This window comes from Tursiops truncatus, chromosome 2 (assembly GCF_011762595.2).
Source record: "Tursiops truncatus isolate mTurTru1 chromosome 2, mTurTru1.mat.Y, whole genome shotgun sequence".
Lineage (NCBI taxonomy): Eukaryota > Metazoa > Chordata > Mammalia > Artiodactyla > Delphinidae > Tursiops > Tursiops truncatus.
The window spans coordinates 50,131,981-50,159,365 of NC_047035.1; the positions used below are offsets into that span (position 1 = coordinate 50,131,981).

Here is a 27,385-nt window from a genome sequence, read left to right on the forward strand (position 1 = left end):
CACGCTGTTCTAAATGGTTTTTTTTTCCCTGAAGCTGCCTTCCCAGAGAAGCAAATATGAGAGTAGGCGGCACTTCTCCCGGCTGTTCCTCCACCTAGCTCACGGCTACAGTCCTTGTCCAAATGCATGCATAGCAGGGGGCGTGGACACCTTATAGGTACTGCGAGTGAGGGCTAGCAGTTTCCTGAGAGCAGGTTTTAGGATGGGGGAGCAAGAGAGACTGCAGAAAGGCCCTGGTGGGGAAAAGCAGAGACACTAAGAACAAATATATCCGCATACCACAGTTCCCTGGAGAGCCCCTGAAGCTGTTTGGCCACATGTGCATGGGGGGGGAGGGTTGTAGAAACTTGTAAAGAATTCCCAGAGCAGAATAGGAGCACATTCTTGCTTACAAGTACTTCTGACCATCTGTCATCATGATATTCAGGGGTGTACCCATTTATAATAATATTTGAAGCCAGTGGTAAAAAAAAAAGTGGAGATCTCAGGGCCATTATTTGCTGAGAATCAGATAGATTGTAATAGAATAATTCAGTTATTTCCCCCCAGTTTTTCCAGAATAATAAATACCCATGGGGAAACACACTGAGGTCTCACCCCGAAGATCCTTTGGAGTGAGAACTAGGCCAGGCCCAAGAGGAAGCTCTGTCATCTCTCCAGATTCTAGAGAGTCAAGATCATCCCAGGGTATCAGCCGCGAAGTCTCCAACATTCTCCTCCAGAGAGGAAAACACTTGGAAGAAGGGAAGGTTATTAGGAACCTGAACAGTACTATGGCCCCACGGTTGTTTTTATGTAATTTTAATTAGGTTGTTGATTTGTTCCTTGCCAAAAAATTGTTATTTAATAAGAAAATCATGTGAAGATTCTTAAACATTCTTCCAGCATCACCCTGTTAAGCAATGTCAGCTGTAGTCTGGAAACCACAGGTGATTTGTGTCTAAACTCTGGCATGGGGACTACATCCCGTGGGGTGGAGGCACAGAAAGAAGGCTGGATGTGTGTGGGACGGAGCTGACATCTAGCGACTCCCCAGAGGGTGAGCACTGCCTGCTCTTATTTATCTGGTGGGGACGAATGTCAGAGTTGGAAGGGAGGTGTCTTGGCAAGCTGCTGCTTCCCGCCCTTCTCTTTCCCAGCTTATCTCAGTAGGCCCAGGGCTTGTCCTGTTTACCAGGCGGAATGTGTTCTGTTCTCAGTTAAACAACTGGATTGTGAATTCTGCTTAGGCACCAACTTGCAGCTCCTGCAGCCATGCTGCAGGCCTCACCCAGAGCCTTTTAACATTTTCCCTGTCACCTAAGGTAGCCAGATTAAATACAGGACACCCAGTTAAATGTGAATTTCAGGTGAGCAATCATAACACTTTAGTATAAATATGTCCCAAACATTGCGTGGGGCATACTTATACTAAAAAATTGTTGCTTATCTGGCTACCCTACTTTCATTTTTCCTTTCACACTTGTTGGTCTTTAGGGACCCTTCAGGAATCTGGGCTGACTCAGGCTGTGATGGGTATGGTACTAGGTTTATTTTAGGCTGCTGTTCTGTAGTCTGTTTTCCAAAAGGCCAGTGAGAGGTTCAAACGATTTCTCAAATATTTGCTAAATATTCATAGGTTTTATTCAGTCCATGTATTGTAGTTGCTCCTTTCTAATCTGCTTTGGTTTGGTGTTTGTGATTAGTGCATACACAGAGATGTAAAGCCAGAAAACATCCTCGTCACAAAACATTCTGTGATTAAGCTTTGCGACTTTGGATTTGCTCGGCTTTTGAGTGAGTATTGAAGTTTTCTTTAGTTAAGTGTCAAAGCTGGAAAGATTTTTAATATGATAAAGAATCTAAATGTTACAGAAAGCTGGTTCCTGTATATTTAGGGCATAAGCTTGCTATAAATTACACGTCTGCAATTAATTGAAAACATGTCGATATACACTGGTTTAAAATGTATGCTATCTGTAAATTTTACCACAGTAAAGTGCTTATTAAAAAGTATGTTACCCTCCTGGTTTCTACCATGTTTTGCTAAAATAGTACATTTTAGAACTACTGTTTTAGAAGAGTGGTTTTCAACCTCGGCTGTAGATTAGAATCATCTGGGAAACTATAAACTCTTAATTATAAAAACTATACTGATACCCCTCCAGGGATTCTGGTTTAATTGGGCTGGGGGGGAACCCAAACATCAGTAACTTTTAAAATACTGTATTCCAAGTGATTTTAATGTGCACCCAGTATTGTGAACCACTGATTTAGGAAAGCCACAGATGGAGCACAAGCTTGATTTCTCAGGTCTTCCCCCTCCTGGTTTTGATTCCTCGCTTGCACTGCTCTCTCTGTTTTCCATGTCCCATCACTGGCCAGCTGGACCAAGTGACTACTATACAGACTATGTGGCCACCAGGTGGTACCGCTCCCCAGAGCTGTTGGTGGGGGACATGCAGTACGGCCCCCCAGTAGACGTTTGGGCAATTGGCTGTGTCTTTGCTGAGCTGCTGTCAGGAGTGCCTCTGTGGCCCGGAAAATCAGATGTGGATCAGCTCTATCTGATTAGGAAAACCTTGGGTAAGTGGTGTTTCTGTCCCGCCTTTTGGAAACTGGATAGTTTTACCCGTGTCAGTGCTGGGCAGAGCCAAGTTCCTAGTCTCATCTAATGCCCTTTACAGTCACAAAGAGGGAAAGTCTCAAGGAAATGGCTCCATTAAAGGTCCAGGTTTGTTTTAAGAAAAAGAATCAGCGATTTTGAGTATGTTCTAATTGTCCAAAAAGACACAAGATTCTCTCTTCAACATAGTTTGGATCAAGTTAAACTCCGAAGAATGATGATAGCAACAATAAAAACATACATTTCTATAAGGGCCTAGCAGTCTACAGAATGCTGTTGTGTTTCGCTTCATTTATTATGATGTGGTAATTCATTCTCTGGATGTCCTTGACTCCAGCCTGTCGGGCTAGTTCGGATTATTCAGATGCTATTTAGAAGATGCTCAACCTTCTAAGTGTCGGGAAGAAAGCCTGGTTCTTCTTATGTCACCCTTCTTGTTTTACTTTCCCACCCCCAAAGTCCTTTCCTTTGTTTCTACTCTTGGGGAATAGGGGGGAGGAGAAGAGGGGGAAGCAAGGGACAGATGAACAGATCTGTGAGCAGTCATTGATCCCTTCAGAAGTCAGGGAGTTGAGCTATGACTCCCAGTTTGAAGCAAACTTTTTTCCCTTGAAACTCATGTAGCATCTGCTGTTGCCATGTCTTGTCTTGTACTTGTGTCTTGTGCTTGCATCATTCCAAAGGTGCTGTAAGCTGCCTGAGGCTGATCCTGTCTTTTATTTCTATTTATCCTCCACCAACATCTGCACACAGTAGGCAGTAAATATTTGCTGGTAGCTTTTGCTGAGTGACATGTAAGTCACCTTGGAGCCCTGCCAGGGGCACTGTGTTTTCCCAGTGATTTTTGGGCACTATGTCCATGTCCTACCCCCCAGCTCTCCGGTGGAAGAAGGTTATTAAGGTACAGACAATGTGCTCATGAGGAAAGGAAGCTCACTGAGACCTGGGACAAGGCATTAGAGAGCATATTTTGTCTGCTCGTCCAAAATGGGCAAGGACAGCAGTTTTTGGATTTGAGTGAAAGGTAAAGTTCCGAGACAAACTGGTAAATTTAGCCAACTTGATACCCTGAGGTTGGAACTCCAGCCCAGTCCAATAGCAGCGTTCCCGGGGCCCTGGCTGGCAGGCTTTCACTGTTCACTCTGCTCTGGGAAGTGGGCCTGGGTGTGCCAGGGGTGCCCTTCTGAGCATCTCCATCTGTTCTCTGAACAAAATTCCTCTTCAGGTGTCATATCCCTGGAATTTTACATGAGGGCGATTTTAGCTTATTTGGCTGAAATGTGGGCAGGTGAGCCTCACATAATCCCCCAGAATATGGAAATGCTCCTTTTGTTTTATTACTTCACATCTTTAGTGCTTCTAGACAGTACATAAAGTGGGATTTCCAAGTGATTGCTATTTGGTAAAACAAGTAAAGGTGGTTCCAATTTGGAAACATATTCCTTCTAGCTAGATCTTTCATGCTTTGTTTCCTCCCTCCCTCCTTCCCTTTCTGTGCTCCTTTCCAAACCCTAACCCTTCCTTTCTCAGATATTCATTGAGTGCTTGCTACGTGTCAGGCACTGTTCTAAGCGCTAGGCCAATACACTTTTATCTGGACCCATCAGTATTCAGTGAATATGATTTTGATTTGTGGTTGTTGCACTTTTGCTAATTTTTAAAATTTAATTTAATTTATTTTTTATGCAGCAGGTTCTTATTACTTATCTGTTTTATACATATTGGTGTATACATGTCAATCCCAATCTCCCAATTCATACCACCACCACCACCACCCCCCCCGCCGCTTCCTCCCCTTGGTGTCCATACGTTTGTTACATCTGTGTCTCTATTTCTGCTCTGCAAATGGTTCATCTGTACCATTTTTCTAGGTTCCACAAATATGCATTAATATACGATATTTGTTTTTCTCTTTCTTTCACTCTGTATTACAGTCTCTAGGTCCATCCATGTCTATACAAATGACCCAATTTCCTTCCTTTTTATGGCTGAATAATCTTCCATTGTATACATGTACCACATCTTCTTTATCCATTCGCCTGTTGATGGGCATTTAGGTTGCTTCCATGTACTGGCTATCGTAAATAGTGCTGCAGTGCACATTGGGGTGCGTGTATCTTTTTGAATTATAGTTTTCTCAGGGTATACGCCCAGTAGTGGGATTGCTGGGTCGTATGGTAGTTCTAGTTTTAGTTTTTTAAGGAGCCTCCATACTGTTCTCCATAGTGGCTGTATCAATTTACATTCCCACCAACAGTGCAAGAGGGTTCCCTTTTCTCCACACCCTCTCCAGCATACTTTCGCTATTTAAAAAAAGCCATTATTTGTTAGTGTGTGTATGTGTGTGTGCACGCACACGCTTCTGAGTTGTTTGGTTTGGACTCCTCAAACATTTTGTGAGCCTTTGAGGGGCAAGAACGTTGCAGCCTTTAGTTTCCGTTCATGCCTTCTCTGTGCCTAACACAGTACTCCACCCACCGTGGGTCTCGGCACAGTTTGTTGAAAGTTCCCTCAGTGCCTCTCCCTCTGATTGGAGAAGCAAATTGCAGCCTTTGTAGGTATAGGCACTGACCAACATAGCACCAGTGGAAGGAAACCATAGAGCAGTGCTTGCTAACTGATCTAATTTTCTTTGAGAGGATGAAAAAGACTTTATTTTCTATTTATTTATTTTTTGTGGGGTTTTTTTTGTTTTTTTTTAAATTTTTATTGATGTATAGTTGATTTATAATATCATGTTAATTTCAGGGAGCTATACTCAGTATTTTGTAATATATACAACCTATCTAATTTTACCTTTCTCTTTCTTCTTGTCCAAAGGAGACCTCATTCCTAGGCACCATCAAGTATTTAGCACAAATCAGTACTTCAGTGGGGTAAAAATTCCAGACCCTGAAGATATGGTGAGTGACCCACTTTGGAAAGAGCTCTGCATGTCAGAGCTAAGGTTACCAGGGTGTTTAAGGGGGATCATTCTCACTCGATGAATGTACATGAGGAGTTGCAGGCTAACTAGGTTTTGGTAGTTATGCACCAGCCTGAGCCCCATGGTCCACTTGGCAATGGAAGATCAGTCTAAGAGTAAGAAAGAAAACTGGGACAAATTGACTAGCAAGATCATGGCCTTCAGTGCTAAGTTACAGATTGCTGATAGAGCTTAGCCAGCATCTTGGACAGGAATGCAGAGCTACCTGCCCCAGCCTCACCTGTCCTTCATCATTTTCAGCAGTGGAAGCTATGAAGCTCAGAGCCAATTAACTTTTAGACAATGACTCATCCAGGGAAAATCCAGCGTTGTCCAAACCCCCTACTCTACTGCGCTTTCACTCCCAGACTGGGGGAAAACGGTGATGAACTTGCTTGGCCAGCCTTACTCTCATACCTGTCCCCTATGGCCAATGTGTGGAAAACACATTTTTCAAAAATTGAAGAAAATTTAAAACATGCATATCCTAACCCACTTTCAAGAATTTATTCCAATGAAACTATTAGACAAAAGCATAAAGATATGACATTCTTTTTTTTAATTGGGGTATAGTTGGTTTACAGTGTTGTGTTAGTGTCTGCTGTACAGCAAAGTGGAGTTCCCTGTGCTATACAGCAGGTTCTCATTTTATACATATTAGTGTATATGTGTCAATCCCAGTCTCCCAGTTCATCCCACCACCACCCCTTTTCCCCCTTGGTGTCCATACGTTTGTTCTCTACATCTCTGTCTCTGTTTCTACCTTGCAAATCGGTTCACCTGTACCATTTTTCTAGATTCCACATATATGCGTTAATATACGATATTTGTTTTTCTCTTTCTGACTTACTTCACTCTGTATGACAGTCTCTAGGTCCATCCACATCTCTACAAATGACCCAGTTTCATTCCTTTTTATGGCTGAATAATATTCCATCATATATATATATATACCACATCTTCTTTATCCTGTCATCTGTTGATGGACATTTAGGTTGCTTCAGTGACCTGGCTATTGTAAATTGAGCTGCAATGAACATTGGGGTGCGTGTGTCGTTTTGAATTGTGTCGTCTCAGGGTATATGCCCAGAAGTGGGATTGCTGTGTCATAGGGTAATTCTATTTTTAGTTTTTTAAGGAACCTTCATACCGTTCTCCATAGTGGCTCTATCAGTTTACATTCCCACCAACAGTGCAAGAGGGTTCCCTTTTCTCCACATCCTCTCCAGCATTTATTGTTTGTAGATTTTCTGATGATGCCCAATCTAACCGGTGTGAGGTGATAACTAATTGTAGTTTCGATTTGCATTTCTCATGACATTCTTTAATAGAAATCATTTCCTTTAGTGCTCCATCAGTGGGGAATTAATTAAATAAGTTATGGTATGTCCTTACAATAGAAGTACCACATAGCTAATAAAAATAGATTCGTATGTAATCACCTAAAAAAATGTCCGCAACATATTGCTAAATGAAAAAGAAAGTTACAAAACAGTATATATAATTTGACATAAAAGTAATAAATATTTAATAAATATACACATTTACATGTATAAATATAAAATAATATGACAACCTCTGGAAAATCAGGCAAAGATTTTTACGTTAGTGAAATAAATGGCTGCAAAGATATATACCAAAATATTAACAGTGAATGTCTCTTTGTGGTGGGATGATTTGTTTCTTTCTTTATGGTTTTTTAATATTTTCAAAAGTCTTCTAATGAGCCTGTATTATACTCAGAAACATTCTGAGCACAGTTAAGGTCTGTGAGATCCTGAGTTCCTACTGCCTAAGGAAGGTACTTTCAAACTGAAACTAACCCTTCTCCATTACTCAGTTTCCAGATGGAAGGTCCATCCAGTTCCACTGGAGCTGTCTGTTCTCCCAACCTCTTGGCCTGTCCTGCAGTGAAGTCTCCCACCTCCCACTTCCCCGCCACCCCTGCTCCTGCAGCGCTAGGAATAGGAAAAGTGGGGCAGCTGGGAGCCTGCGGGGCCGCAGAAGCAGGAATGACACCTGACATATGGGAGGTGACCCAGCCGGCTCCCTTGTGACCTGGACGTTCCCAGTTTCACGCTAAATATCCCTTAGCGATTTCCTGTTCGCTTTTCTACCGGGGAAGCCTCCGAAACAACCCAGGTTTCATCAGTTTCATCAGTGTAAAAGGCTTCCTATGGTTTCCCAGAGGTTGTGCTGCAGGGGATTTCCTGTTGACAGAAACACAGGAAGAAGTGGGGGGGCTGTGCTGGTTGAACATCTGTGCCCCAGTCCCTCTGCGGGTCAGCAACCCTGCCCCAGAGAGGCCTGCTTGCTTCTGGGGCAGGGAAACCGGCTAAGCAGGCGGGATGGGCCCATCCTATCACAGCCAACCAGCCGGCCTCGTCCCAGGCGTCCTTGCTGAGACAGCAGGGCTCAATGTCAGCAATGTCAAGGCAATCCCCAGAGGTGCTCAGATTCAACACACAGAAATAGCAAGAGAAATAGTTTAGCTATGGGGGTGGAGAGGGCCGCTCTCAAAGGCTGATACAAACCCGCTTTAGGATTTTTTTTTTCCCTGTTGGTCTGAAGAGCCTCAGTTTTGGAGTTTCCTATCTCTTATTAGTGATGAATAACTGCACACTCAGGAATTGGTTGTTGTTGGCTGGTTCCCCTGTCCCAGGTAACACTGTGCTCTTAATCTTGATGGCAGCACCAGGGAACTGCCATCTTTAAACACACAACACACCTGGTCATTTATTTGACTCCGCTTGGCTAGCTCTTAATTTCTCAGCTCCCCTCCTCTTTAGCCTCTTTATCAGCTGTATATCTCTTTAACTGGCCTGTCTGCCTGACATAGGCATTCCTTCTACTTTATAGTGTTTATTATTCCTGATTGTCTCCTGCCTGTGACTGGAGCAAAATAGCCTTAAAGGGCCAAAGGGAGATTGATGAATTGTCTGCTCGGGAGACTCTTTAAACAGTAGGATGATCAGGGAAACAGCAGGCTCTTGTGGGATGAGAGAACAGTGTTTATTCCAGAAAACCAAGAAACATTTTCTGGGTCGGGAAAAAAATCTATTTTGTAGCTCCCTTTATGTAAATGTCAATAAGTGCAATAATCAGAGCCCCTTTCTATAAATGCCAAGATAAATGCCAAAAATTATTCTAAGGCAAGGCAAGTTATATAAGTTGAGGCAGAAAAAAAGGAAATAACAATTGCTTGACGAGTGTTTTGGGTTTTTTTCCTCTCCTTAGTATTCCCTCACAATTTGCTACCTGCATCAGTTCTTCAGGAAGTGAAGGGGGTTAATGGTTAGGAAGAAAATTTGGAAAAGCAATTTGGAGGTGGGGAGAGAAGGAGCTTATAAAACAATTTGGAGGTGGGGAAAGAAGGAGCTTATGAAACAGACACAGGGAGGTGGGGTGGGCAGAGAGTGGAAGAGGCGAAGAAGGTGCCAGGAAGATGCTTCTCTCACTCAAAAGAAATTCAATCTGGGGTAACCTTATATTTGAACATATGCTGTAAATAAAATCCCTGTTTTCTTTTCTTTAACAGGAACCACTTGAATTAAAATTTCCAAACATCTCTTATCCTGCCCTGGGGCTCTTAAAGGTAAAATCATGGCTTCCAACAGACCTGGAAGCACACGGCAGCTGCATCACTAGGGAATCTGAATGTTGTATGTCAATCCATGGATTGAAAAGTGTTCCTTTTAGAATTCTCCTTCTCCTTTGAAAAGTATACATATTTTCCATTTTTTAAAATGGGTCACATAACAGTGAAAACATCTGAAAGTATTTTTCACTTTAAATAAACTTAAACTGTATTTGAAATCTAAATTAACACAAAATAGAAATTTAAGATTGGGGTGGTTTGTTTTACAAAAGGATCCTTTTCTTCAAAAAAATGTTTAGCCATAGGATTCTTTTAAATAGCCAACTCCCTAGTATATTGGAAATAGGTTTTGATTTTAAAACTTGATTTATATACACATTTTCAGAAATATAATAGCCCTTATGTAAAATGAGGTACCAATTAAAATGTTTGCAAGTTACAGACAAGGTCCCACCCATTTCAAAAAGTATTTAAAACATTTACTGATGCATTTATAATTTTAAAAAATGAGACAGTTCCTTGGGGTATGTAATTGTCAGATTTAATCTATCCAAGTATGAGCCCTCTGGCCTATTTACTGGCAAAGCAAATAGTTAAGAATGATGTAACATAAAGAGATGTATATTATGCCTCTCCTTCCTTACATATACATAGATACTTGTAATGCATGGGCTATTTCTGGAAGAATATACTTAAAATAACTGATTTTAGAAGGGAGAATGGAAGAACTAGAGTGCTGAAGAGACTCTGCTACATGCTGTATAAATTTTATTTTTACTATGTGTGATTTTGTAAATAAAAAACTAGTTTTTACTAAGTACAGGCAAGGAACCAAATGGGTTAGGTGGATTATTCTGGTGAGACACTGAGGTGAACTCAAAAATCGTATCCTACTCCCTCAGGGCAGAGCGCCAAATGCCTCAGGAACAGAACAAGGTGGAGAAAATGATTTTTTTTGCTACTACTCCTAGAAACTATTTATTAATTCATTATGTGGTTACCCATGAACGATTGTGGAAGGAACGAAAGTTTTCCCCCCTTTTGTTCCCAACTGAAGAGTTTAATCTTTCAAAGAAGAAAAAAATGACTTCAATAAGTTAATGCAATTTTAAAGAAGTAAGGAGAGGTTATTTTCTGTTCTTTCAGGGCTGTCTCCACATGAATCCTGCCGAGAGACTGACATGTGAGCAGCTGTTGGGGCATCCGTATTTTGACAGCATCAGAGAAATAGGGGATTTGGCAAAAGAGCATGAGAAATCAACAGGGAAGACCCTAAGACAGAGCCGAAAGCACCTGCCGCGGGTAAAGATGGGGCACTGCTTTACAGAAGCATCCAAGGTCGTAATTTCAAATGAGCTCATACCTTCCACCTGGTGCGGAGAGTCTCAATCTATACTTGAGGTGGCAATTGTGGCTTGCAGCTCCAGCACCTTTATCCCTGCATGAGGACACACAGGTCACAAGATCTACCAACCAGGGTCCCAAAGACATCTGCCCGCTAAGGGCCCTTCTCCCAGAATCCTAAAGGTGACCTTGCCCAGCAGCTCCCTGCTGCCAGCCAGGGGCCAGGGCTTTTGGTGTGCATGAGCACAGATCCCAGCCAGGGACAAGAAGCGTGCTTCTTATGCTTTGGAAAACGAAATCAAATTTATCCCGGTTAGCTCTCTGTCATCATGTTTACCTTCAGTATTGATTGACATTCCAGGTTTATCTAAAAAAGGAACTGTTTTCCTCCCTGATCCATTAATCATCAGAGTTGGCTAGTGTAAATGTGGTGACGAGTGCTTTCAGTGGGAGCAGCAGAACAGTGCATTTAACCAGATCACAGCATCCAAGCTGCACACTGGGAGCCTGTGGAGAATTGTGACTGGTGTAAAGTGGCAGAATGGCCTTACATTAAGTGTCTTGTCATAAGCCAAAAGCTGTAATAATTTAGGATGGACTGTAGTTGGAACCACAATTAAGATGAGCTGGCTGCTCCTGGTTGCTTCCGGATCTGCTTGGGTACCCCTTAAGCTATAGATTATCTTGTCTTAGTCTTTCCCTTTGCAGCCTCCTCTGCCCAGTATGCTGAGTCGCACCTGGGTGGTGTTTGTGAGGTTTGGAGGAGAGGAGAGGGTGGACAGTCCATTATGAACAGGTACAGCATGAAACCCAGGGCCCTAAAAGACCAGAGTTATGAAATTAAGAATGCTTTTAATGCAAAACAGACTGGAAATAGACTTTCCCCTCAGAGTTACCCCTTATCTTGCTGTTTCTTTGTGTTCAAGAATCTTAGAACCCTTGAATTACAGGGGATTTTAGAAAACCTCATCCCTTCTTTTAAAGAAACTGGAATTAAAACTTTAAAAAGTGGGACTTAGGGCTTCCCTGGTGGCACAGTGGTTGAGAGTCCGCCTGCCGATGCAGGGGACACGGGTTCGTGCCCAGGTCCGGGAGGATCGCACATGCTGCGGAGCGGCTGGGCCCGTGAGCCATGGTCGCTGAGCCTGCGCGTCCGGAGCCTGTGCTCCGCAACGGGAGAGGCCACAACAGTGAGAGGCTTGCATACCAAAAAAAAAAAAAAAAAAGTGGGACTTCCCTGGTGGCGCAGTGGTTAAGAATCTGCCTGCCAATGCAGGGGACATGGGTTAGAGCGCTGGTCCGGGAAGATCCCACATGCCTCAGAGCAACTAAGCCCATGCGCAACAACTGAGCCTGTGCTCTAGAGCCCGTGCGCCACAACTACTGAGCCCCTGTGCCACAACTACTGAAGCCCATGCGCCTAAAGCCCATGCTCCGCGACAAGAGAAGCCACCGAAATGAGAAGCCCGTGCACCACCACAAAGAGTAGCCCCCGCTCACCGCAACTAGAGAAAGCCCACACGCAGCAACAGACCCAATGCAGCCAAAAAAAAAAAAAAAAACTTAAAGTGGATTGTCAATGGCAGAAAGTGAGACTTGTAGCAGAGTTGTGACTAGAACCTCAGGATGAGCCACCTGCCCATAAATGCTACTGAAATAGGCACCAATTAAAAAAAAAAAAGAGGGTCTTGATGGAAATATTTTTACTTGAAAGACTAGGGGAACCCAACTAATTTGTGTGTTGCTTGTAGGTCCCAATTGTTTGATTTAAAGGTACTTGTTTTTCAGATACCTAAGGCCATGTAGTACTGTACAAAAAAAAATGTGTTCCCTTGCTTTCATTTTACATTGACGATAAATTCAAACATTTTCTGGCAGCATGAAAGGAGCAGTTTTGCCTTTTTAACTAAGGTAGTAGGTGGGCAAATCACCTGAGTGCTCCAGACATCAGTTTTCTTCACTACAAGACAAGATACTGGCTTAAATGATCCCTAAGGTCCCAGCAAGCTCTTAACCCCCATGAATCTATGCTTTTTCCCAGTAATGTTAACATGTAGATTTTCCCTTCTTTTTCATAGTCTCTAAATTGCCTTTAATGTGCATGTTTTGCTTTATAATAGAAAATAAATATTGAAAAGAAAAAACAAGAGACCAAATTTATGGGAGGGGGTGAGCTCCACATCCTTCAATTCCACCCCTGAGCAGAGACCAAATTTAAACATTTTGTCCTTTCTCAGATCCTGGATTCTGTGCAGAAAAAGTATTTCTGTGCTGGAAAAGTTGTTTGTTTACCTCTTTTGGATGTGTTAGCAATAATGAAAAAAGTGTACGGCATTGAACGTAATTCTGTGTTTCATATTTTCAGTTGCAGTACCTACCTCAGCTGACTAGCAGCAGCGTCCTCCCAGCTTTGGATAACAAGAAGTACTACTATAACACCAAGAAACTTAACTACCGTTTCCCAAACATTTAAAGAGCTTGGAGATGGATAACAAAAAAAGAATTGATCATTAATTTGAATAAAACATATATTTGATTGAAAGCAATCACAATGTTGAAAAAAACATCAGGAGAAAACATAACTAACTGGGGGAGGCCACTTGGCAAGACGTGAAGGGAAATTCCAGAGGCAGTGTTCCATGCTTGACGATGGTGTCCAGAACAGAAAGGAAAAACTTCTTTGGATTTTCACTTTTATTTTTGTTGTATCTAAGTATCTGAGCTTATGGACAGAATATAAATTATCTACTGCACTCGCCCATACCTCCAGCAAAATTAGAGATAAAAAAATTTATGTTTCAATTGCACCATACGCAACAAGTGAAAAAATGGATTACAGAATGCCCATATATGTTTCCTTGGATCTCTGTTGCTTTGAGTCCTATCTCCTGCCTTTTCAGATTTTCTCATCGTATTTAAGGAGAGTTAAGGTTCTTGAAACCAAAATGTTTAAAATTCCATTTCCTGCTTGCTCTAGCTCTTGATTTTTATATATTGAAACTTTTTTGAATATATGAGATGTTTAAAATATTTAAAATCATATGGATTATCATAAAAGACTATAATTTACATGCTTATATATTTAATGATATGTTTATAGACATTTCTTACATATACTTTGGTCTTTACCTTTAGTAAAGGATGCATCTTAGTCATTTTTGCAGGCAAGATGGATTTACTATAATCCGTCTACACTTGTTCACCCAATTCCCCTTGCAAACAATGGCATGAAGCTTGGCAGCTGACCCAGGGGTAGAACAAGATCCACAGGCTTCACAGGAACTGGGCCTGCCAGCCTGAAAGTAATTAGTACTTCATTCTCTCCAGCTCAGCCTCAGACTTGGAGACAGAGATACTGGCAGGACTATAGTGATCTGGGTTTTGGAAGAAACTGCTTATGAGCTTTTACTTGGGTCATAAAAGACATAAGGTTATAAGCTGATGTTTTCCCTGAAATATCTTTTTACTGTGTATGTGTGTATATCTGTAGTGCACACACATATATATGTGTGTGTATATACCAACCTAACAACTAAAAGTTAACTAATAAGAAAATAGACCAAAATGATATTATTGAGAATTCCTAGCTTTGTACAGTGATACTTAAAATGACAATATATAACTAGCTTTGATTTGGCCTATTGCTCCTATTCAAAAAGCTTTTTCATCCTTGTCCCCTGGACACAAGGGCAATATGAAGCTGATGTCTGCTTCTTATTGCTCAACCCCATTTTTGATTGATGTGCTGCTATTTCCTAGCAGTCCTCAGCCATGGTTTTTGAAGATGTATTTTACTGTATCTTCAAAACCTTTCTTCTGCATTCTCAGTTTACTGCTATGTTAATTTTCTTCATGAGAGCATTTGACCTTATTCACTTACTGTTAAGTAATCCACCAAATTCTGGCATCTGTTCAATAATTTTGGCTACCCCAGCCAGTTTAGTGATATCCTGAGGCTTCCTAATGTATGTAGCTTCTTGCATAGAGCTGATAGCGGGTTAAATACTAGTCACAGTATAATCTACTTCTTGTTATGTAGACTTGATTCAAATGACAAAGAAGGACATCCAGCTTCTGCTAATAGTTTACATTTTGTGTTTTTTCCTTTTTTCCTTACCCCCAACTGTGTACCTGACGAGGCAGATGACTATAACTCCCTAATTTATCCAGTAGTTTTAAGGAATACCATTCAGAGTAGAAAAGTAGCTCCAGACTAACCTGTGGTCAATCAGTTGCTTCATCACATAGTAATCAAACAAGGCTGAGATAGAAGTGGTCATTTGTTTCTAATGAGTTCTATTAAATATATGCTTATACTTAATTTAACCATATCTGTGATCTTTTCTTCAGCATGGAATCACCACTGTTTCACATGAGACTGTTCTACATCCTTATCATTTTTTATTTACTATTTTCTGATTTTTAGAATGACAGTGGCAATTATGTTAGTAAACAGTACATCATTTATGGTATGTGCTATCTACATAAGCTGGTTCCTAACACAAGTAAAATTCATTTTTCTACTTTAATGCTGCATCACAGAAAGTGTTTATTTTAAAATTAACTCCAGTCAAGGTTATATTCAACAGATTAATATTCAAACCAAACATACAGAAATCCACAAACAAGTTGGCATATAACCAACAATAATAGAATCAGGACCATTTGAAGCAGATAAAAATAAAGATCTGTTTATACCTATTTATGATATTCTTTATCACTGCTTTCTAGATGTAAAGTGAATTTAGTGCTTATACTTCTTATGATGTCCCTTGAGCTCATGGGAAGTACTATCCAACATATATGAGGGAATACAAATTAGTTTCTAACTGACATGTTAAATTTTTCTGTTTGAAGCAGTTTTTTAATTTAAGCAGAAAGTAAGTATAGCTCTGCTGGCCTTCATCATTGTTTCCTCTGTTCTATTGCAATCAGCAAAGCTATTTAAATCCAGCCAGGTATTCATGTCTAGTTTTAATAAGACACTAGACTAAGCCTACAAAATAGACAAATTAGCCAGAAACTGTTCATTCAGAGAAAGGATGTATGGTATAAAGAGCACAGGAATGCAGGATCATGACAAATGCATGCGAATCCTGGGAAGCAATATGAATGCCCCAGCAACCTCTGACTACTTTGCATAATTGACTCCATCAGTGAATCTGAAATTTAGCTTTCAGTTTTTCATAATTGTATATTTATAGTAACATGCTTCAAAAACTTTAAAGTAAAATGTAACAAATTACTGTTAAAAATAAAGAATATCTGTGTTGTACATTTAAATCATTTTAAAGAACTCTTAAGTATCTACATCAAGAGATATTTATATAGGATTGATATAAAATAAGGAATATATAAGAATTAAAATGGTACCTGGTTTGCATTTTTCTTAAAATGATTTAATGTACCTAAATTCTCACTTCTAACTTAGTAACTTTAGTGAATCACATCTGAATGTTTATTTTCTACATGATGGACTCTGCTAGAATGTTGTGGTATAACATTCTTATAGTTCTGTTGATGTTTATGTAATATTTGTTGCTGTTTAGGATCAACAATTGCACATGATACTTTATATTGAAATAAGACACTTACTGAATATTACTATTTTACTTCAAGTCTAATTTTAGTTCCAGAGAAGGCAGTGATGTTTTAAAGACTTGGACAATTTTTTCTTTTTCTTTTATGCCAGGAAGATCACTTAAAAACAAATACTTGAGGTTTCTGGAAGAGAAATTTTTTTAAGTTAATTTAATTTGGCCTTTACTTATAGCATTAAAAATAAACTTGCTTTATTGACTTAAAAAAGCTACACACAGAATGTGTTCATATCATCCTACACTTTCAAAATGACTTTTAGAACGGTAGTCTTAGAGTACTACTTTAAATGAAATTCATGCTAGGCACTAAGCCAGACCTTGGACAGTTTAGTTGTTCTGAATTACATCAATAATGCTGCTGAATTCTTCCAAATATTTTATGTATATTATGGCATAGAGCTCCTTTGTATGTTAAATATAAAATATGACATCACTCATGGTGATGATTTTTTGCATCTGACACTAAAAGCAAAAACAACTAAAGCAAAAATAAACAAGTGGGACTTGTTTCAATCAAATTGAAAATCTTATATACAGCAAAGGAAACCCTCAACAAAATGAAAAGGCAACCTACTGAATGGGAGAAAATATTTGCAAATCATATATCTGTTAAGGAACTAACATCCAAAATGTATAAAGAACTCATACGACTCAATAGGAAAACCCCCAAACAATCCAATTTTTAAAATGGGCAAAATATCTGAATAGACATTTTTCCAAAGAAGACATACAGATGGAGAACAGGTACATGAAAAGATACTCTACATCATTATCAGGGAAATGCAAATCAAAACCACTATGAGATATCACCTCACACTGTTGTTAGAATGGCCATTATCAAAAAGACTAAATAAGTGTTGGTGAGGATGTAGAGAAAAGGGAGTCCTTGTGCACTGTTGGTGGGACTGTAAATTGGTGCAGTCATATGTAAAACAGCATGGAGGTGCCTCAGAAAATTAAAAACAGAACTACCATATGATCCAGCAATTCTACTTTTCAGTATTTACCTGAAGAAAACAAAAACACTAACTCAAAAAGGTATCTGTACCCCCATGTTCATTGCAGCATTATTTACAATAGTCAAGATATAGAAACAACCTAAGTGTCCATTGATGGATTAGGTAAAGAAAATGTGGTATATGTATACAATGATGTAGTATTCAGCCATAAAAAAATGAAATTCTGCATTGGCAACAACTTGGATGGACCTTGAGGGCATTATGCTTAGTGAAATAAGTCAGAGAAAAACAAATATTGTATGATGTCTTATATGTGGAAGCTAAAAATAAATAAATAAGCAAGCTCATAGATACATAGAACAGATTGGTGGTTGCCAAAGGCACAGGGTGGGGAGTGGGAGAAATGGGTGAACGGTTTCATGTTTTTGTTCTTAGTTTAGGTAAATTGAATTTTAAAAATATGAATCTTAACCTAGGAAGGAAAAGAAATTGGGAAAGTTCTTAAAGGAACCAAGTGTGTATTAAAAGGTGAAGCTTTAAAGCCTCAACTAATGTAAGAGATAAACAATCTAGTACTTTTGGTTCTAATGTTTAAGATTTCTCAGACTTCTGTGGTGCTGAGGTTACTGGCAGAACATAGGGGAAATTAAAAATAGGGAGGAAGTATAATAGCTAGTGCTTATTGAAAGCTTTCTGTATTAGGAACCCTGCTAGGTGCTTTATGTAGGTCAATTTTTTAAAAAGATGCTCCCTAAAAAATGCAATACAACCATAACATATTAAGGGTGATAATTTAAACTTTTAAAATATTATAGCTGACAGTTAAGTCATTTTCATAAATTATATTTTTCAGAATTGAAAAAAAGAGACCACCTCTCAACTGTTTTAAATTCCGATTATTCACCTTAACATTATCAAGTTTCCATTTTGGCACTGACCACCTACCTTAAATGATGCAAAGCAATGACACCTTTGTCTGTGACATTCCCACATGAAATTATTTCCATTTCCAACATGCTTTTTTGTAAATTTTCAAGTTGACTAAGTCTCTCCAAGCAGTCATCCTCAATATAGTGACACTTGCATAGCCTTATTTTTTCAACATGCTGTAGGCCTTCTGGGGGAAAAAAAGTACAGTTTAAGAACCTGCTTTACCATTAAGATGATCAACTATCCTAGTTTGCCCAGAGTTGTTCTAGTTTTAGGATTGGAAGCCCTAGGAAACCTCTTAGCCCCAGGAAAACAGTAACGATTAGTCACCCTATTAACCATACAAGGTATTCACTATACAGGTTGTGCTGATGGACAGGGCCATTCTGCAGTCAGATGCCCAATGCACTGGAGGAAAGAAATGCCCACACAAGCAGAAGCTGTGTGGATATAATTATTTCTACATTCGTGAGCGTTTCTCAATGACAGAAGTTTGACAAAGAAAATTTGACAAACAAGGCCTTGAATTTTAAGTCAATAAAGCACAGAATAAAGGCATGTAGAGACAAGCTTAGTGCAGGGAGAAAGGAGAGGAAGGTATTTGTAACCTCTATTTAATTTAAAAATAAATATCATACGCAGGAAGAAACAAGCTGGATTGGACTGAAAAAGGCAAAAAGGACACACCTATGACTATAATAGTGAGTCAACTGCAACCAAACGTCACTGCAAATCACCTGCATTTCCCATAACAAATGATAGGGCAGTTACCCATGTGATCAAATCCAATGCTCATGATACAAGAATCAGTGGCATCAATTGCCTGAATCTTGTATTTGTCCAGAGGGCCTGTTGGGAGGTGGTTGTAGTCCTTCTGCCACCTCTCCTGGCCGTGGTAGCGCACCAGAGCCCCACAGCGCAGCAGCCACTCGGACGCTGCCCTGTCAGGGCCAACATCCCGGATGCGTTCATGATCCACTCTGTTGGCAAGAGAACAAAAGCCGGTAGCTTTTACTATAGTCACTAGCTTCTTAACTATGTTCACCAAAGTAAATACAGAATAGCAACCACTTTTCACTTCACATGATGAGGAGGGAGATAATATATTAGTGAAATCCATGTAAAGAAAACATTCGATGGCTCTACCTGCTACCTTTTTTGCTTTTGTTTTTGTTTTCAAGTGAACTCTGTCAAGGCATGTTATTCTTATGTGAGTTTATCAGGCAGACATTGAGTCTTCATTGATTCGTATGTAGCACAATAGCTTCACACCAGGAGGTACTCAGTATCTATGTTTTGAATGAATGACTACACTTGGTTATCATTTTTATTAATGACAAAAGATTAAAAAGGGAATAATTTTGAACCTTTGTTCAAATGAATGTCATTAAGTGATATTCATTAATTTTAACATATGCCCTTTTCTCTAGTTAGTGGTATTAATGCTATATTAAGCAACAAGGAGGTTAGTTTTGTCAGTTTCAAAATGATATTTCTAAGCATGCCACCAACTTTTTATTTATTTTATTTTATTTTTTAAAATAAATTTATATATTTATTTTTGGCTGTGTTGGGTCTTCGTTGCTGTATGCGGGCTTTCTCTAGTTGCGGCGAGCGGGGGCCACTCTTCATTGTGGTGTGCAGGCTTCTCATTGCGGTGGCTTCTCTTTGTTGCGGAGCACAGGCTCTGGGTGTGTGGGCTTCAGTAGTTGTGGCATGTGGGCTCAGTAGTTGTGGCTTGCGGGCTCTAGAGCGCAGGCTCAGTAGTTGTGGCACACGGGCTTAGTTGCTCCGTGGCATGTGGGATCTTCCCGGACCAGGGCTCGAACCCGTGTCCCCTTCATTAGCAGGCAGATTCTTAACCACTGCACCACCAGGGAAGTCCCCCAACCAACTTTTTAAAACCTTGATTTCCCTTGATAGTATTCAAAAGGTTAACTACATCCCTTAAGAAGCCATAGAATAAAATATTCTAAAATTACATTTACTGAGCTTTTCTGATTACAAAAGTAATAAATGTTCATTTCAGAAAACTTGAAAGGCATTGAAAGGATGAATAAGAATCACTTAAGTCCTGTAACCCAGACAGTTAATAGTCTGTAATCTATTTTTCTGATCTTTATTCAGTGCTTGTATGTTTTATTTGGGATCGTACTGCATGCACGACACGAAAAACATTTGAAACACAAGAAATAACCAAATTAGCTACTGGGAACTCATCAAGCTGTAACAATTCCCACGTTTCTTCACTTTAGTTAAACTTACTTATTAAACACTGCATTCAGCCAGCCCCAGAAGTATCGGAAGTCACGTGACCTTGGGAGTTTCTTTAAGCCACAGAACTGCTGGGAAATTTTTCCAGACAGCATCATTTGATCTAGACACATAAAACAGTATTCATATTAGATCATCAGCTGGGAATCAGAGTCCCATACATACGGCAACTGACTTTACAACTTCAGAGTCAGTGCTCTTGTGCTGATAAAGCTGATGACTCACTTGCCACTCAATAGTTATTAAGCAAGTTACTCCTGTCTGTTTTTTGGTTTCTTTTGCTGCAAAAATGAGAGGCTGAATTGAATGGTCTCTATGGTTCCTTCCAGCTTGGACATTGTTCTTTCTACTTGTTCACTCCTCAATTGGAGTCAGCCTGCAGTGGTGCCACCTGGTGTCCATGCAGGCAGTGCATCTACAAATTTACTGAAACCAGCTCCAGTCCCAATCTACATTTCCAGTACCAAAATGACAAACTAAAATCACCTAAGGAGCAATGTGTCAAGATTAAGACACTTACGTCCAGAAAAGGAGAGGAGTCGTGGAAACAGATCTTCCTATCACAAGGCTGCAAGTAGTGTCCCCAGAACAGTGCAAAGCAAGAGCTGTACAGGGCAGCTGGGAAAGACTGGGCAAGTAACTTCACCTCTCTGACCCTTGGTTTTCTCATTTGTAAAATGAGATGATTTGCTCAGATGATTTCCAGCTGTAAAAACCCATAACTATGAGTTGAGAAGGCGATTTTGGAATTGGGTCTCAACCTGATTTATCTCAATTCAAGTTTCTCTGATAGTGTGCCAGGTGGGGAGAAAACAAAGATAAATGAAACATGGTCTCTGCCTTTGAAGAGCTGACAATTTAATGCAGGGTGGAGTGAGCTAAAACAAGTTACCAGGTAGTTAAAATAAATGATAGAACCTGGAAAAGACCTCAAAAGAGTTAAAGACACACAAGGATTTCAATAGACAAAGATGCCAGGAAAATGTAGGTCAGGTGATAAGCTGAGGCAGGAACCTTTAAGGCATGTTGTAGTTCAGTTGGCTCAGCACATGGGGGTCATGAGAAGAGGAGGGAGACAATGTACACAGTCACATCGGGAAGGGTCTCCCATGATCAGCCAGAAAGTTTGTCTTCTGCAGGTGGCTAGGAATCATTGAGACTTTAGCACAGAGCACTGGCATGGTTAGAACTATGCTTCAGGAATATTAGACAGCAGCATCAAGATTGAGGGTCATTTAGAGATGAGGAAACTTAAGCCCTGATAATAAGTAACTTGCTGACACCCTAAATCCTTTCTGGAACAAGGTGGGGTATTAATAAATGCATGTGTTTAAAGGGACCTGTCCAATGTTTCATGGTTAATTGTTAGCAGTGCTGAAACTGGAACCTAGTTTTCTCTCTTATTAGTCCAGGGCTCTTTCCTCAGTCATTGGATGGTTCTAGAACTCAGGAAAAAGAAGAGGACTAGAAAGAGGCCTGAGTGGGAACTACCTTAGAGCTGAGGAAGTGCCCAAGGATGTTGGGTTGTAAAACAGAGAGAGCTGAGGTCTGAGGACAGAACCCTGGGGCCATCTACTAGCCTCTTTATCCCTTCTCCAACATCACTCTGCCTTCATTACTGCAAACTTCTCCCCCTGCTACTTCCTCCCACATTTTGGTTAAATCTCTCTCCACCTGTGCCCATCTCAGTAACTCCTTTGGCTGCCAACCTTGTTTACAAATCTGGGCTTTCCAGCTTCAACTCAGGCTGTTCCCTCCATTTACCATCCCTCCCCGCCCCCCAGAATCCTATGGAAATCTTCCCCAACCTCAAGACCTTACTCAAATGCCATCTCCATCCATCCATTCAATCATGCAATAAATATTGAATGTCTGCTATACTTAGTGCAAGAGATTCAATGGCAAGACAGAAGCAAAACAAAACAACACAGGAGAGAGACCGAGAAAAACATGGTTCCTGTCCTCATAGAATGTGTAGTATATATACCATATATGTATAGATGACATATAAACAAATGAATAACATGCAACACGATGTCTTAATGGAGGTATGGACAAGTTCTGTGAGAGCTTAGAGAAGGGAGTGAGGGATAGGCTTCATACTAGAGGTGTCTTCTGAGATGGGTCTCAAAGGATGATTAAGAGTTTCCAGTTAGGCAGAAAAAAGAAAAGTATGAAGGGCAAAAGAAAGAGCAAGAATCACATATAACTCATTTCCATTTTTCTTAGCACCTAGCACAGCACCATTCCCTAATGCAAGTTTAATAAATATTTGGCAATTAATAATCTTCAATGGGTGATACATTTTCATGCAGAAACCAAGGAAACTCATTAAGTGGGTAAATTAGAGAGGTTTGTGAAAATTGAAGTACCTTCACTTGATTCATTTTGGCCCACCTTGTATTTCTGCTTAAGGGAAGGATTAAACCAAATTTACTTCAGCTTATGATCTCTAAAAATATTAGATATTATATTTAAAATAATTTAAACATGAAAATTAAGTTTTTATTTAGCAATAAATTAAAAAAACTAATTGGTAGGTTCTTGCATTCTCAACTGCTACTTTGTTAATTGATATTAGGAATTTCAGATGAATTCAAGCAGTTACCTCTGAGAATGCTTTCTAGAGGGAAAGAGGAGACCTCTGGTGGTGAGTTGATGAATTTAGCTTTAATAAATTAAACAAGTGAAATGCAAGTTAAAAAATAACCACTACTAAATTACCGCTGTGATAAATAATTTAGGAATTAAAATTATTTTTAAAATTCTTCTTACTATCATAACACAGCTTAGAGCCATAAGTTTGTAACAGATGTTTCTAAAAGTTGCTATATGTTCACGACTTAGAGAAGACCAGACCTCTAATGTGTGACTCAAAATAGGATATGGAGAGTCCCCCAATTTGCATATAAACAAGTTTTTTTTAAAAAATGGAAGTTCTTTTTTTACATATGAGACATAATTACTTAGGTGGGCTATTCAAAACGTTGGCTATTTTAGTGGTCAAAAAGACTGAACTAGCCAACTTGTTCTTGAGGGCAGTAAAAGTGTGAAGAGAGGGGTGGGTGATGTCAGAACTGGGGCATTTTTACTCCCCAAATTATAACCCCACTTCACTGCAAATTCATCCATTATTGATGCCAATTCTTATTCCTGAGGTGTCTAGAGTCTAGTGAAATAGAACAGCAGAGCAATTGCTTAGGAATGAGAAGCAAAGTTTCCAAAAGCCACTCTTAGGCTAATATTGCTTGACACTCATTGAACTAATTTCACATAGGTTCTGACCTAGATGGAAGATGAACACGAATTCTTAGCTGAGGAGGGTGGTGGCTAGAACACAAATGTCTCTAGCCAAAGACATTACAGGGTGAATGAATGTAAGGTGAGCTCTTGATGTGAGATTATCTAAATGAAACAAATTAATGTACAGTCAAGCCTAGGGGAGAAGGTAAGCAGAGAAAATTTTACAAAAAGAGCATGTGTATTTTGAGTTCTTTCACTTTGCTAAACTCAGAAGCACGTGCTCAAAATCACAGAGTAGTAAAAAAGTCACTATTCTGGGCTGACCCATGAAAGCCTGACCACAGACCCTAAAACTGTATAATTCTGTACTCAACCTAGTAACAAATCAACTACATCCCATGCAACGGTTAAAATAAAAAATAGTGATAGTACCAAAAGTTGGTGACACTGAAGAGGAACTGAACTGGATCACTCAACATTGCTGGTGGGAATGTAAAATGGTGCAGCCACTTTGGAAAACACTTTGGCAGTTTCTTACAAAAGTAAACATGTGCTTATCATATGACCCAGAAATTGGACTCTTAGGCATTTATCCCGGAAAAACAAAAACAGGCTCGCACAAAAAGCTGTACACTAATTTTCATAGCAGCTTTATTTGAAATAGCTAAAAACTAAAAGTAACTCAGATGTCCTTCAATGGGTGAATGGTTAAACATGCTGTGGTACATCCATACCATGAAATACTTCTCAGCAATTAGAATGAACTATCAATACATGCAACAATTTGGATGGATCTCAAGGGATTATGCTGAGTGAAAAAGTCAATTCCAGAAAATTACATACTGTATAATTCTGCTTATGTAACATTCTTGGCATGACAAAATTTTAGAAAGGGAGACTAGAACGGGGAAGAGAGTGCCCTGCAGGAGAGAAGTGTAGTTATAAAAGGACAACCGAGGGATCCTGGTGGTGATGGAACTGTGCTGTAGCTTGCCTGTGGTGGATACAAGAATCTACACATGGGGAATTCCCTGGTGGTCCAGTGGTTAGGACTCTGAGCTCTCACTGACAAGGGCTGGGGTTCAATCCCTGGTCGGGGCACTAAGATCCCAAAAGCCCGACGGCGCGGCCAAACAAAACAAAACAAAACCTACACATGTGATAAAAACTATACAGACCTAAATACATGCACAAAGGTAAAACTGTGGTTATCTCAATAAGATCCATGGGCTGTGTCAATGTCAATTTCCTGGTTGAGTTATTGTTCTATTCTTTTACAAGATGTTACCATTGGGGAAGACTGGGTAAAGGGTACACAGGATCTCTACTGTTTCTTACAACTGCATGGGAATCTACGATTAGCTTAAAATTAAAAAGTTGAACTAAAAAAATAACCATTTCTTATTTTTTTCATTTGTGATGAACAAGCAGGCAACATTCCACATTATTTTCGCAAATAAAGAAAATATGTACAACTGTCCAGGTGATAAAACCAATATAAACATAATAAAAGCCATCATTTTATCGAGCACTTTACTGTGCTAACATCTGATGAGCCTTATCTCGTGTAATCCACATGAAGGAGATCCTGCTATTACTCCTAGTTCACAGAGAAGGGTCTGAGGCAAAGAGGTGAAGTGACTTCCCCAAGCTACCCGACTAATAACTGGAGCCAAATTCACACAGGCAAGAATAAGTCCTTCCAGCAATAAAGTTAAATGATTCTATTTTTGTTCAGCTGTCCTGACCCTAAAAATTAAAAAACTTCCAACAAGCAGAGAGAACAAATGTTAGTTAAACATGGTGATAAATGTTAGTTAGGCATGGTGATAAAGGATCACGTAATTTAACACAGGTTTTTCATACATTACATGGTCCACTTCCCTCATTTTACAGATAAACAGGGGTGAAGTGACCTGCACAGGTGAGTCGCTGTTCCCAGGCCCGCACAGCATATTTAAAAGTATATCTCGGTCCAGGATTTTTTTAAAAAAGGAAATAGATTGCTAAATGATGTCAGAGACCGAGACGTCTGGTTCATTTAGGTGCTCAATATTTACAGGACCAATAAATGAATGAATGGCACGTCAGGAGCCACATATATGGAAGTCCAGAAGACTGCAGGCTATCAGGCGTTGCCATGACAGAGCCTCCGTCCGGAGAGAGCTAGGGCTGGACAGCGAGCGCCCCTCCAGTGGCCACTCCACTGGGTGGGAGCCGGGTTGGAGATCGCGGTGCCCTGAAAGGAGCCTCGAGTGACGCGGGGCGGGTCTGAGGGGGGCGGGGTTGATAGGGGCGGAGCCTCGAGTGACGCGGGGCGGGGTCGAGAGGGGCGGGGCCTGGCGGGAGGAGGGGAGGCAGCTGGGCTTGCCCAAACGACAGTTTTCACCATAATCATCCTGACTTTCTTCCGCGGCTCCGAGTCCGCTCGGCGGTGAAGATCGAGGACGCCCGACTCGGTGGGCCAGATTTTCAGTCAGCCTAGCGATGGGAGAAGGGAAAGGGCAGAGGCTAACCACCACCCTAGACCCGCCCCACCCGGGGCCTAGCTCCTCTACTCACAGCGTCAAAAGGAGGGAGCGAGTTAGCGTCCCCAGCGTCTACGGCGGCGCCGGCTTGCCCTTCGCCCTCCGCCGCGCGAGTCCATTGGCCACTGGCGGCTGCTCTCACGTGGGGCGAAAGAGCGCCCCTCATTGGCCTCTGTCTGGGGGCGGGGCTAGAGAGCGCCTGGACCTGGGCAGTGTAGGGCTCAAGGGCCGGCTCCTGGGGCTTGAGGCAGGGGAGGAGGCGCAGGCGATGGTGCCAGCGCTACGTTACCTAGGCAGTGTCTGCGGACTGGCCCGCGGGGGGTTTCCCGGGGGCTTCTCCGCGGCGTGCGCGCCCGCGCCGGGGAAGCCCTGGCTGTTGTGCCAAGGTGGCCGCAGAGCCAGCACCAGGTGAGTAGCCGCTGGCCCGACCCCCCCCCCCCCCCCCCCGCGGTCTGCGCTGCTTCTCTCAGAGGTGCCTCGTGCTGGACCTCTGCCCCTGCGCTACTTCCCTGTCCTCGGCGTGGGAGAGGGTCGGGATCCTGTGAATCCCGGGCTCCAACCTATGGTGCCAGGAGCTACCTGCTTGGATCATCTGTAGGTTTGTGGGCGAGAGGAAAAGAATAAGAAAGGCAGTGTTGAGTAGAGGTCAAGAACAGTTCTGGCTCTGAATACCACCCCACCACTTCCTATTCAACTCTGGGCGGGTTAGTTAAGCTCCTTAAAAGCTCAGTTGTGAATAGGATCCTAGTATCGCGTTAAGTGGTTGTTTTGAGGATTAAAGGACCTAACACACTGTAAGCAACCAAATATGCTGTTTATTCGCTGGCCTTCCTGATGTTACTTGGAAGATCTAAAACCAGTCCTATATCAATCAGTTCCTGGCACACGCATGCTGCATAGAGTTGCCCCTGTGAGAAGCAGCTCAGTTAGTTGCTAATTAAACCCCGCAAAATTCAGCGCCCTGTGATTTGAAGTTTGGAGACCACATTCGCCACTACTGTTTTTCTCTGCTCTCTGTAAAGGGAATGGTTTATGCGAAGGTTTCAAAGCTGGAAAGGTCTTGGCTGTTTCGGGAACTAGAATGTGGGCAAGATGAGTGTGACTAGAGCTTAGCGGAGCAGAGATGGTGTGGAATGACATCGGAGAGGGGCTACATCACAGCACAGTTTTTGTTTTAAATACACGTGAAATTTTATTCTAAGAGCGCTGGGAGGCTTTTAAAGGGTTTTAAAGAAGTGATTAAATGTTGATGTTTCTGAAGTTGATTCTGGCTGCTGTGTATTAGTGGATTGGAGGGGGATTAGAGTGGGATAGGATTTGTGATTCATCGTGGGGGTTT

General features: G+C 41.0%; 3 protein-coding genes across 9 annotated transcripts in view; 2 read left to right on the forward strand and 1 right to left on the reverse strand.

Moving 5' to 3' along the window:
- Positions 1 to 15,041, forward strand: part of CDKL1 (cyclin dependent kinase like 1) — a 61,730-nt gene extending 46,689 nt beyond the window's left edge. For both annotated transcript variants that reach the window (XM_033851163.2, XM_033851164.2), the window contains exons 5-10: positions 1,686 to 1,776; positions 2,365 to 2,565; positions 5,426 to 5,508; positions 9,109 to 9,165; positions 10,315 to 10,470; positions 12,878 to 15,041. In XM_033851163.2, coding sequence (XP_033707054.1) covers positions 1,686 to 1,776; positions 2,365 to 2,565; positions 5,426 to 5,508; positions 9,109 to 9,165; positions 10,315 to 10,470; positions 12,878 to 12,985 — 696 coding nt within the window. In that variant the 3' untranslated portion in view covers positions 12,986 to 15,041. The remainder of the gene's footprint in view (positions 1 to 1,685; positions 1,777 to 2,364; positions 2,566 to 5,425; positions 5,509 to 9,108; positions 9,166 to 10,314; positions 10,471 to 12,877) is intronic.
- On the reverse strand, positions 13,023 to 26,188 carry DMAC2L (distal membrane arm assembly component 2 like). 3 transcript variants are annotated; one of them, XM_033851167.2, is made up of 6 exons: positions 26,081 to 26,099; positions 25,908 to 25,999; positions 20,267 to 20,378; positions 18,773 to 18,981; positions 18,017 to 18,188; positions 13,023 to 16,236 (listed from the first exon to the last, which is right to left on the reverse strand). In XM_033851167.2, the coding sequence occupies exons 3-6, from the start codon at positions 20,371 to 20,373 to the stop codon at positions 16,122 to 16,124; spliced, it is 603 nt and encodes a 200-aa protein (XP_033707058.1). In that variant the 5' UTR covers positions 20,374 to 20,378; positions 25,908 to 25,999; positions 26,081 to 26,099; the 3' UTR covers positions 13,023 to 16,121. The 3 variants fall into 3 exon arrangements, with proteins under 3 accessions (XP_033707058.1, XP_073656602.1, XP_033707057.1); XM_073800501.1 differs by lacking the exon at positions 25,908 to 25,999 and having other exon boundaries at positions 18,017 to 18,185; positions 26,081 to 26,188; XM_033851166.2 differs by lacking the exon at positions 25,908 to 25,999 and having other exon boundaries at positions 26,081 to 26,188.
- L2HGDH (L-2-hydroxyglutarate dehydrogenase) overlaps positions 25,919 to 27,385 on the forward strand; it is a 50,107-nt gene continuing 48,640 nt past the window's right edge. The window contains exon 1 of one of the 4 annotated variants that reach the window (XM_033851162.2): positions 25,919 to 26,454. In XM_033851162.2, coding sequence (XP_033707053.1) covers positions 26,006 to 26,454 — 449 coding nt within the window. In that variant the 5' untranslated portion in view covers positions 25,919 to 26,005. The remainder of the gene's footprint in view (positions 26,455 to 27,385) is intronic. The other 3 variants (XM_033851161.2, XM_033851160.2, XM_073800495.1) reach the window with 3 other exon arrangements.

What these genes read in the sequence shown, in the direction of transcription:
- DMAC2L (XM_033851166.2), bottom strand. Translation starts at nt 20,373, where the DNA reads ATGATGCTGTCTGGAAAAATTTCCCAGCAGTTCTGTGGCTTAAAGAAA. An exon ending in CTGAATGCAGTGTTTAATAA is followed by an intron (nt 18,982 to 20,266) that starts GTAAGTTTAACT and finishes TCTTGCCAACAG; the next exon opens with AGTGGATCATGAACGCATCC. An exon ending in ATTGCTTTGCATCATTTAAG is followed by an intron (nt 16,237 to 18,016) that starts GTAGGTGGTCAG and finishes TTTCTCTTCCAG; the next exon opens with AAACCTCAAGTATTTGTTTT.